Source organism: Eulemur rufifrons, chromosome 9 (genome assembly GCF_041146395.1).
Source record: "Eulemur rufifrons isolate Redbay chromosome 9, OSU_ERuf_1, whole genome shotgun sequence".
NCBI lineage: Eukaryota > Metazoa > Chordata > Mammalia > Primates > Lemuridae > Eulemur > Eulemur rufifrons.
This window is the reverse complement of record NC_090991.1, coordinates 41127862-41140119: the sequence shown is the minus strand read 5'-3', so window position 1 is coordinate 41140119 and position 12258 is coordinate 41127862. Positions and strand designations below refer to the sequence as shown.

At 39.0% G+C, this 12258-nt stretch overlaps 1 protein-coding gene across 1 annotated transcript in view; it reads left to right on the top strand.

The window, feature by feature from the left end:
- Positions 1 to 12258, top strand: part of LOC138392394 (leucine-rich repeat-containing protein 37B-like) — a 47215-nt gene that overhangs the window by 15693 nt on the left and 19264 nt on the right. Inside the window, exons 7-10 of the mRNA XM_069483155.1 lie at positions 575 to 646; positions 1306 to 1386; positions 10485 to 10556; positions 11155 to 11229. Of these exons, the coding sequence (XP_069339256.1) occupies positions 575 to 646; positions 1306 to 1386; positions 10485 to 10556; positions 11155 to 11229 (300 nt within the window). The remainder of the gene's footprint in view (positions 1 to 574; positions 647 to 1305; positions 1387 to 10484; positions 10557 to 11154; positions 11230 to 12258) is intronic.

Genomic DNA, 12258 nt, shown 5'->3' with positions numbered 1-12258 from the left:
TTTCTTTTGGTATTGAACTGGCTCAGAAACACAGAATTAAACCAGGAAGGTGAATAAATGTGAGATCATTTCTTTTCATGTTAGAAATTATATTGAAAGACAAAAACTTTGAGCTCATAATCTAGAATTTGATGAGACTACAAAAGGTCATGTAATCAAGTCTCCTGCTCTAGGGAAAGATTACATCCAAAATCTATCAAGATCTGTAGTTGCATATTATATTTATGAAAATTGGCGAGGTGCGGTGGCTCATGCCTGTAATCCTACCACTCTGGGAGGCCAAGGCAGGAAGATTGCTTGATCTCAGGAGTTCGAGACCAGCCTGAGCATAAGTGAGACCCTATCTCTAAAAGAAAACTAAAATAAAATAAAAAATATTTATGAAAATCATGAAGGTGAGACTCTAGTAGAGGTATAGGCAGGATTAGGGGCTCTGGAAAGTTCTAATACAAATCCAAAAGTTTACAGTGTAGACAAAAACTACATATTCAATATTATCATTCTAAACTCTGCTATTTGTTCCTGCTACTTTGATATCTAATAGCTAATCAAAGAAATATCTTCTTTTTTCTAGAGATTTATCATGCAATAAAATATGGTCAATTGAAAGAGGTGCATTTCAACCCCTACCATTTTTGCAGTTTGTGTAAGTTACAAATATAACTTCATTATATTTGGAATTTTTATTAAACTTATTGTAAACCTCTTTGCTATTCATTTTGAAATATTAAAATTTTACTGGTAGAAAGTTACTAAAATTATATAGCAAATCCTCTTCATCTCTAACAAAGATGAGTGTGAGAGTTATTACACAGATCAGAGTGAATCATTATAGAACAGTGGTTCTCAACCTATGTATTTTGTACCCAGCTGACATTTGGCAATGCCTGGAAACATTTTTGTCTGTCACAACTGTGGGTATGTTACTGACACCTGGGAGGCAGAGGTCAGGGATGTTGTTAAACAACCTGCAACGTACAGGACAAACCCCCACGACAAAGAATTACACGGCCAGTATGTCAACAGCACTGAAGCTGTAAAACTCTGTTCTAGAGAAATAAAGATCTCTTAACACAAGTATTTGTTGAGCACTCACTGTTTTGAATCTAAGGCACTGCGTGTATAAATATGAAAGTATAAATCGTAAACCAATATCTTGTACAGTGAGATTTCTTTAGTGTAGGGAGAAAGTGTTGAGGGCGTGTTTCATCATATATGAGTTAGGATCACTGCCAAATGATAAATGTTCTCAAACAATATCTTTTTTCTTCTTCTTCTTTGGCTTGTCTCTCTCTTCTTTCGTAGAAACCTTCGTTGCAATTTGCTAACGGAAGTGAGCTTTGGAACATTTCAGGCTTGGCATGGAATGCAATTTTTACATACGTTGTAAGTGAAATAGATGAACATATGTAAAAACACTATTTGTGTGTAAAAGCATCCTACAGTTATTGGTTAACTGGGTATAAGCTCATCATGAACTCTGAAAAGTATGTCTTAAGATCCATCCATTTTTTTCAAATGAGGAAACTAAGGTACAAAGAGGCCAAGAGACTTGTGTAACTTACATATGACGGGCTCTGCTTTCCCCAGTACTGATCTTTGGTTTGGGCAATAAGAGACAGCAAGCAAGTAATGCTCAAATGAGCTTTGTCCTGGGAGCCCTGTTATGCGAATTGTCCTTGAAATCCTACTTTTGAATATGACTTTGATTCCTCCTCATGTGCAGAGTTTCTAACTGCTGAAATGTCTGCAACATGTAGCCATAAAGAAGGGAGCTTAACACAAAGTCCTCCAGGGAGCGAAAGGTGCAGGATGCTTTCTCAGTGTCAGTTTCTTTTACATGGTAAAGCAGAAACAATTCCTGAAATCCTGCCACAGGGCACTTCTCTCCCCAATCACCCAGAACATTATTTTTCAAAAAGTATATACCTAAGAAGTTAAGAATTATCTGTGGGCAATAGGAACCTTTGCAGTGTAGGAAAAGATAATATTTATGTTAAGCTACAGTGCAAAAAATATTCGTAAAGAAAATACATTGCTCTAGTCTAATTCCATATACTTTGTTTCCTGACTACTCCTCAACAAAAAGTGTGGGTTTTATTCCCTTTCAGCTCAAAAACTCTATGATTTCTCTGTGACACAAGCAAATCCTAGTGGGTATGTTCAGTGGCCTGAAGGGGATTTTAGACTCAAGGTGAAGATCCTCCTCTAAAGCTGACTCTGGAAAAGACTATCCACCCGTCTTGTGGTTCAGAAGTCTAATTTCCCACAGTTCATTTTGGGCTAGAGGAAGGGGTTTAGGATGTGTCTGGGGCTGAATTAACAGTTTTTGCCAACGCCCATCTTTAGGGGCCTCCTCTGTCCCCTTGTTACTTTGTTGAGGCCTCACTTAGGGAGGAACAGTGTGGGTCTGTTTTTTGTTTGCCCTCCCACCAGAGGGCACACTCATTGGATCCCTCCACCAAGAGGTTTAGGCGGCGTCTTTTTACAAATGTCTTAAACTCACCACCTTTAGTGGACATTTTATAACACTGAGAGTCCCTCATAAGAACCCAAGTTTCACTCTAATTATGTAGGCAACACCAGAAAAAAACGAAACCCGTGGAATCACATTTGGTAAAAATTAATGAGTGCCATGCCTGCTGCGTGCCAGGTACGACACTAAGTGCTGGGGGTGCAAGTTGGAATAGGACAAAGCCTCTTTGTCCCCAAGAGGCTTTCATATCAGAAGGAGAAAGAGGGATGATGATGAGAAAACATGAGAGCCATGCTGGGGTCTACACAGCAGGGTGACAAGGTAGGGGAAGGGACAGCACAGGAACTGGGGGGTGGGTTAGGAAAGACTCCCAGTGGAGGAGGCACCAACTTATTTATCTCGAGTTTCTGTGTTCATCTTAAACAGCGGAGAAAGGCATTTGCTTCACGGTGATGAGGAAACCAGAGCTAGCTGGTGTTAGAAAGGAATGCTCCTGTATGGGATCTGGATAGAGCTGTACCCCTCCACCTAGTTCACAGTTACTTTCAGAGATGGGCACAACGGTCACAGTTTACCAAGCGTGTGTTGGGGGCTGCGCTCCTTTGTTTTGGGTCAAATCGTTCTAACAGACAAAGCTAATTTGCTGTAGTGAGATATAAGCCTATTGCATCTCTTTCCAAAGGCCAGTTGCCAAAGGAAGATGCCGGTAATTTCATGACCAACATGACACAGTTCTGGGTTGTTCACAAGTTGAAGCAATATTTTTCCCAGCATTGCAGAAGTTTGTAAAAAGGCCCCAGCTGGGGTGGATTTATCATGAATTGAATGGAGCCTAAGCTTCAGGGCTCCTCACTTACACCGGCACCTTCCAACGTCCTGGGAGGGGCCCTAGCAGTTTTTCTATTCATAATTTTGTGTGTTTTTATTAGAGAGGATTTCCCAAATTAGATAAGGTTCAGGCCTCACAGAACCTAGAATCACCCCTGGGTTCCAGGTAATTACAACCCAGCAAATCTCCTGGGTGAAGCCTCTATGTTATTGACAAACACTGAGTGAACAAGTCAGCAGTGTGAAATAGGGTCAGTCTATTTTGAATCTGAAATCCACCTCAAAGACATACCAAGAGGTTGGGCGTGGTGGCTCACGCCTGTAATCCTAGCTCTCTGGGAGGCTGGGGCGGGAGGATTGTTCGAGGTCAGGAGTTCGAGACCAGCCTGAGCAAGAGCGAGACCCCGTCTCTACTAAAAAATAGAAAGAAATGATTTGGACAGCTAAAATATATATATAGAAAAAATTAGCCGGGCATGGTGGCACATGCCTGCAGTCCCAGCTACTCAGGAGGCTGAGGCAGAAGGATTGCTTGAGCCCAGGTGTTTGAGGTTGCTGTGAGCTAGGCTGATGCCACCGCACTCTAGCCCGGGCAACAGAGTGAGACTCTGTCTCAAAAAAAAAAAAGACATACCAAGAGCTTATTAGTAAAGTACTGCTATTGAAATGATGGTAATAATCGTATTTCTTTCAGATGAAATATTTAGTGGAAAACCAGCAGTGGTTGATTATCCTATATGTTAAATATGCTTTCTTTTTCCTGACTTTAAAGTGCTTCTCCTTCATTCACCTACACAGGTCCAGACTGATGGCTTATTTTTAAAATTGTTTTAGTCACTTCATTGGTTCTAATAGTACAAGCTCCATCATTTTAGAAACTGACTCTACAGTGTGGAAAGGCTTATTCAGATAGAGCACGTTCACATGCTGACTTGTCGGCGGTACGTCAACATTGGGCCAAGAAAGGAAGCACTAAGAATAAGAGGAAAACCCGAGCTTCATCCCTACTGGATCAATGCTCTCCTTGCCCCCAGTCCACTAACATCGGCTTCCTCTGGAGGCTGTAGATGCACAAAAGCTTACACACTTCAGGGTATCGTTGGGATATCGTCATCACGTCTTGGTATGTACTGGAATCCTGGCGGCTTTTTCTCAGATTCAGAGAGGCATAAACATTAAAGATGGAAATAACAATTCAGGTCTGTCCTTTGGGGTGATTTAACATGGCTGTTTAATTTGTAATGGTTCAAAAGTTTTGAGATTGTCACACCCAGCAGCTATTATACTTTTCTTCTCCCAGCTGCATCTTATTCTTCCCGTTTATATAACAAGGCATCTTCTCTTCTCTTGGAAACTGAGTTATTTCTTCCTCTTCCCCATAACTTTAATAGATGATGTTTATGTTTCAGGCACCCAAGTACTTATATACAGTGAGAAAACATGCCTGAAGTTCTTAGAACAGTGCTTGGCACATGGTAAACATGGATACATGTTGCCTCCTGTGATATCTCATTTTCATGTTCCCAACAACTCTTGTGATGTACATATTATTGTCCCCATTTTGCAGATGAGGAAGTTGAAACTCAGAGACATGGGATAACTTGCCTAGGTTCACACCTTTTAGTAAGTGGTAGAACCACTTACAAGCTTTGCAAGTAATTTTTGATACAGCTCTTTGTTCCCTTGTCATAGGAGCTGAATGACGACCATTTGCCTTTTTGTGCATTTTATCTTAAAGTTACTTTTTAACTTGAATAGGACCTTTAGAGCAGAGAGCTGCATTTCCCTCTGAGAATTCCACACTTGCAGAGCTCCCGGCCGTGCCGCCACTGGGCATGCCCAGGGTCGCTGCGCCCTGTCCAGTGCAGGTACGACATCCCCACTGCTGAGACCGGCACCGTGACCAGCGCCGCACTAGGTGCCTTCACGTGCGCTTTCACTTCATCCCCAACCTGCCTTGTGAGGCGAACGCTACTCAGTAAGGCTCAGAGATAGTCATTGTTCAAGTCACTTCACCAGAAAGTGACAGAGCCAGAATTCAAACCCAGGTCTGCCTGGTTCCAGGGCCCTCGCTGCTTCCGTTGTTCTTCACTGCCAAGGAGTCCTCTCCAAGGCTATGCTCAGAAGTTGGATTAAAGTACAGGCTCACCATTTCAGACTCTTTAGACTTTGCCTCGGAGAAAGGGTTCACGTGATGCAGTCAGAGGTCCTGTAACGAGGAGCTTCGCGTGGGAGACGTGTTCTCACGGCTCATGGAGCCGAGTGGATGAATGAAGGAAAGCGGTTACTCCATCGCCAAGTACTTCAGACGTACCGGAACAGGGTCTAGGTCACTCTGCTTAGTTCTTTGACCACCTTCTTCCAAGGAACCGGTTCTCCCTGCCTGCCTTGGGATTCTAGCGTAGGCAGTTTTAGAGTTTGTCCTATTTAAAATTTATTTTCACTGCCTGCTTTGGACATTTGTTCTGCTAAAGCTGTTAGGATTTCAGTACATTCAGGACAGTGATGACATGCTTCAGTCCCCAAGTCTGCTGTGTCTCCTCAGTTAATAGAAAGGAAATGTAGCCCATCTGTCTGGACCGTACAGAAGAATTTGGAGAAAAAAAAATAACAGGTAAGAAATGTTCCCTTATTTTGTGAGCTGCCTTTATTCTGTCTCATTGTTCTACAGCAAAAGGTTTATACAGAAATAGTTGGGTTTTCCTCTTCTAATAAGGTCTATTTTAAAAAACCATTTAGAGTGATATTTCTTAAACTTGGAAGCGAATAAAAAGCTTGCCACCTCTTACTCCCATAAAGATATCAAAAAGGCAGTAGATTAGGTGTCAGTGCACCTTAGTTTATCTGTAAAATGAGGGAATTCAACCACAAATGGAAATGGTTTAAGACAGTATCCAGTGGGAATCTAAAGACATTCATGTCATTTGGTTTGTGGGAAAGAGTTGCTGTAGCATCCCCAGACTTGAGTTGTTGCGTCAGTTCCCTCTCGTTCCCTCCGTTGCCCCAGCACAGACATAGTGAAAACAAGAAAGCTCTGCAACAGGAGGAAGAAATAGGCTAACATGGAGTGGCCCTCTGTTTTGATTTCACTAGGCACAAATGCAGGATCCTGATGTCAGTTGTCTGTTTTTTCCTCAAGTCAGTTTCAGTAGTTTGTATCTTTCTATTTCATCCAGGGTACCTAATTTATTGGCAAACAATTGGTCATGGTTCTCCCTTATGACCCTTTTTGTGTCTGTGAGGTCAGTAGTAATGTCTCCTCTTTCGTTTCTGATTTAAATAATTTGAATCTTCTCTCTTTTTTTCTTGGTCAGTGTAGCTAAAAGTTTATAGGTTTGTTGATATTTTCGAAGAACCAATTTTGATTATGTTGATTTTCTCTATGTTTTTCTATTCTCTATTTCATTTATTTCTGCTCTAATCTTTATTATTTCCTTTGTTTCTCTTGCTTTGCATTTAGTTTACTGAGTTTTTTTTTTTTTTTCCAGTTTCTTCAGGTGGAAATTTAGGTGATTGGCTTGAGACTTTTAACATCAGCATTTATATCTATAAATTTCCTTCTGAGCATTGTTCTAGCTGCATCCCATTGTATTGGCGTATGTATTTTCCTTTTGATTCATGTCAAAATATTTTCTAATTTCTCTTGTGATTTCTTCTTTGGCCCATTGGTTATTTAGGAATATGTTACTTTCTACATGTTTGTGAATTTCCCAAATTTACTTCTGTTATTGATATCTAATTTCATTTCACTATGTTTGGAGAACCTATTTTGTATGATTTTAGTCTTTTTAAATTTATTGGGACTCGTCTTATGATCTAACATGGTCTATCCAGGAGGATGTTCTGTGTGTACTTGAGAAGAATGTGTCTTTTGCTATTTTAATGTTCCTAATGTGAGAAAGTGTTCTGTAGATGTCTGTTATGTCCAGTCATTTATAGTTGTTCAAGTCTTCCATTTCCTTGCTAATCTTCTGTCTAGTTGTTCTATCCTTTATTGAAAGTCTCCAGCCACTATTGTTGAATTATCTATTTTTTTTAATTATGTCAGTTTTTGTTGTACGTATTTTAGGGTTCTGTTTTTAGATGCATATATATTTATAATCACTTTATCTTCCTAATGGATTGAGTCTTTTGTCATTATAAAAGTCCATCTTTGTTTGTAGCAACAATTTTTGTGTTAAGTCTATTTTGTCTGTTATTAGGATCGTCATTCCAGCTTTTCTTTTGGCTATTGTTTGCATTATATGTCTTTTCCATTCTTTTAGTTTCAACCTATTCAAACTCAATCTAAAGTGAGTTTCTTATATAGCATATAGTCGGGTCATGTTTTTTAAAATCCATTCTGGCAATTTCTGCCTTCTAATTGGAGAGTCTAATCCATTTATATTTAATGTAATTAGTGATAAAGTAGGATCTACATCTGTCACTTTGCTATTTGTTTTTTCTATGTCTTATGTCTTTTTCATTCCTCACTTCCTCCATTATTGCCTTCTTTGTGTTAAATAGATATTTCCTAGTGTACCATTTCAATATTACCATATGTTTTTGAGTCGTTTGTCTTAGTGGTTGCCCTGGGATTACATTCTAGTAATTTAATCTTACTTTATAACATTCTAGTTCAGATTAATTCCAACTTAATTTCAGTAGGATACAAAAACTCTGCTTCTCTAAAGTTCCACTCTCACACCTCCCTTTATACTGTTATTGTCACATATACGTCTTTATACATTTTGTGTTCATCATGTGCATGTTAGGGCATAGCTTCAGCGCTCAGCGAGGTAGTTTCCAGCTCCGCCTTAGCTTTCACTTAACTGCTTGTGCAGAACCTCAGGGTCAGCCAGAGATTAGAGTTTAGGGACTTCTCAGGTCTTTCCTGACCATGCTCACAGCCCTAAACTTACTGTGCATGACCTTCCAGATTCCCAGGAATATGTCTCATGGTCTTCCAGTTTCCCAAGGATCCGTTGGAGTGTTTCAAAGCCCCTATGGACATCTTATTCCTCAGCCTTTTCTATTAAGGTTTTTAATTAGGCTTTTTTTCTTTTTTTGCCCCAACTTTTATCCCTTGCCTCATGCACCTGTGATGTTAAAACACTTTTCCTGGAATTGTTTTCCACAGACACCCTCTGGGGACAGGCTTTTAGCACTTGACAGCTGGTAGTTGGGTCAAATAAAGACAAGCCTTTCAAGTAAGGTCTTCCATGGAACCACCAGATAGGTCAAATAATGACAGTTCATTGGGGACGAGGCTTTGAAGGAGCTCGATCCAGCTCCATTCTGTTCCCTCTGGTACTGGGGGTGTGAGCTATTTTTCAAGGCTACTACTGAGCTGGGGAGTGAGGAATGGTCTAGGGCAAGCTAAAACAACACCAATCTCACTGTTCTTACAGAAAGTCAGCCATTTTTCCTGAATAAATGCTCCTTCGGCTGCTGCAAGCTTTTAGGCAAATTTCCAGAGTTCTGAAAAAGTTCATTCTGGACACTTTTGCCATATTTTTTGTTGTTGGTTTTATGAAGGGATGAATTTTCAGATGTCTTTACTCCACCATTTTCACTGATGTCACCTATAACATGGTTTTAAATTTGTAAAGTCTCAATGATCACGGGCTAATTAAATATTTAATCATGGGAAATGATTAGGGAAAATGAATAAAAAGAGAAATGTAATTCTCAAGAGCTTCTCCCCGATGAGTGGATGAAGTTTGAAAAGCCATTTTATATTTACTTCTATCAGAATTAAGGTTAAAATAACAACTATTTTAAACCGCTTTTCTTCATAGAAGATAAACACAGGCTTCGAGATCAGTACGGGTTTAAATTCCATCTTTGCTTCTAACTAGCTTGGTGATTTAGGACAAGTTATATAACCTCTGTGTGCCTCAGTTTCCTCATTTATAAAGTGCGATAATAAATCTACCATGTAAGCTTACTGTGAGGATTAAATGTGAAATGCTAATCACCAGTGCCTTGCAGCGCAATAAATATCAGTTGTAATAATTCTTATTTTTATAATGTGCTGCAGTATACTGATGATTCTTGAGTAGAGTTAACCTATTATTCTTTTTTTTTTGAGACAGAGTCTCACTCTATTGCCCGGGCTAGAGTGCCCTGGCATCAGCCTACCTCACAGCAACCTCAAACTCCTGAGCTCAAGCAATCCTCCTGCCTCAGCCTCCCAAGTAGCTGGGACTACAGGCATGCGCCACCATGACCGGCTAATTTTTTATATATATATTTTTAGATGTCCAGCTAATTTCTTTCTATCTTTTTAGTAGAGACGGGGTCTCGCTCTTGCTCAGGCTGGTCTCCAACTCCTCAGTTCAAAGGATCCGCTCACCTCGGCCTCCCAGAGAGCTAGGATTACAGGCGTGAGCCACCACGCCCGGCCGAGTAGAGTTAACCTAAAGGCAGATTGCCTTCTCTTCCTTCCCATTTCTTTTGTTTTGTTTTTATTTGTTTGTTTGTTTGCTTGCTTGCTTTAAAGAATTGAAAAGGAAATCTGTTCCAGCATTTTGGAACAAAATTTACATCAAAAAATGAATTTATTCATGTTACTGATATTCAAACAAAATATTATTTGTCAACAAACATTTATTAAATACCTAGTAAATTTCAGGCACTGTGCCAGGCCACGGGTATGACAATGACAATAAGGTGTGGTCCCTGCTGTCAAGGAGCTGACAGTCCAGGAGACTGACAAGTGAACAGGTGATTGCGTGCAAAGTAACAAAGGCTGTGATGTGATACAAGAATACAGTGTGAGTATGTGATGAGAGTTCCCTTCTCTTAGATTTATCTCTTTTTCTTTGGCTCTAAAGCCAAGGATTTGGTCCACATTTTTCTTAACTGTGTGTATTAAACCGTGATTTTTTTTTAATTTCTGGAGATGAAAGACAAGCACCTCAAATTATGGAGGATAATTGGCATATATTTTCCTTGCTATCCACTGTTTTTTTTTTCTATTTTTTCTGTTTCTCGTCTCCATTTTATCTTTTAGAAATGTGGGTAGTTCCCAAAGGAAGAGTGTTTTACAGAGTCTAAGGGTGATTTATAGGTAAAGACAGAAAATGATTTTTTTTTTTACCTACAAGTTTCATACTAAAAAATGAATATCAACTTTTCATGCAGTTTCGTGCAAATGGAAAATGCAGGTAATTTTAATTCCATTGCATTTTTTCAGAATTCTCAATCAAAATCCTCTGACCACTGTTGAAGATTCATATCTTTTTAAACTACCAGCATTAAAATATCTGTAAGTATTACAGTAATCTCATGAGTCATGAGATTTCTGCTCTTGTATTTTATTTGCATCAAAGATTAAATATTTTGAATTTAGGCTAAAGAGTCATAATTTAAATTTTAACTAGGCTATTGAAAAAAAGTTATTGGCAATGACAAGAGATTAAGAAAGGAGGTATGATGGGCAAGACAGCCAGCAGGGGAAGAGAGCAGTGCTGAAGAACACATACAGATATAGAATGTACAGATGCATGTAGGAACATCATTTATCCCAGAAAGCAAAGAGGAATAGGTGTTCACTATTTTAAAAAGAAAAAATAGAGTAAATGATGAAGAGAGGTGAATGCAATACTAAAATGGGAAGATAATGGTTAAAAAGTATGTAAGTTGTTATTCAGTGCCATTAATGTGATGATGCAAATGAACATAATAATCACATTTCTTCAATAAGAGCTCTCTAGAATTATCTTCAATGGCAAATAAACTCTTGAGCTGGCTTGTTTTATAGAGAAGCCAAAATTGAAGTAATCATAAGTCCTTGAAATATCTTTTTAAGTATAGGATTTTTGCATTGGGGCTCATATCATGACTGTTTGGGCTTTCTCCTTCAGAGACCTGGGAACAACGCAAGTCCCACTTACAACAATTGAGAACATCCTCATGGCAACTCTTGAGTTGGAAAAACTGTAAGTTATTTTTTTTCTTAAATTTATTTTCACTTAGTTGGTTTTTTAGGTTTATATTTTCTTAAGTCAGGTTTATTGAAGTGTAATTTTCATGTAATAAAATTCACCTTTTTTTTTTTGGAGACAGAGTCTCTGTTGCCCAGGCTAGAGTGCCGTGGCATCAGCCTAGCTCACAGCAACCTCAAACTCCTGGGCTCAAGCAATCCTCCTGCCTCAGCCTCCCGAGTAGCAGGGACTACAGGCATGTGCCACCATGCCCGGCTAATTTTTTTATATATATATATTTTTAGTTGTCCAGCTAATTTCTTTCTATTTTTTTAGTAGAGACGGGGTCTCACTCTTGCTTTAGCTAAGGCTAAAATTCACCCTTTTTAAGTGTACAGTTCAAAGAGTTGTGACAAATGTATAGTTATGTAACCACCATCACATTCCCAACATAGAACATTCCTGTCGCCCTAAAAAGGCTTCTCATGTTCCTCTGCAATCAATCCCCTCCTCCCCCCACCAGCCCCTGGCAACCACCAATCTAATTTCTGTTCCTATAGTTTGGCCTTTTCCAGACTGTCTTATAAATGAAATCATACAGTGTGTAGCCTTTTGTCTTTGGCTTCTTTCACTTAGCATAAGTTTTTTGAGATTATGCTACTATCCGTGTTGTTGTATCTATAAGTGCAGTTGGTCCTCTCCTCATCCACAGATTCAACCAACCACAGATGGGGAATATTTGGAAAAAATAAAAGATATAACAATATAACAATAAAAATAATATAAATTTAAAAAATACAGTATAACAACTATTTATATAGCATTTATACTGTATTAGGTATTCTAAGTAATCTAGAGATGATTTAAAGTATACTGGAGATTATATGCAAATAGTATATCATTTTATACAGGGATTTGAGCATCCACAGATTTTGGTATCTCCAGAGAGTCCTGGAACCAGTCCCCTATTGATACTGAGGGACAACTGTTCATTCCTTTTTATTGCTGAGTAGTATTCCAGTTGTATAGGTATATCAGTTTATC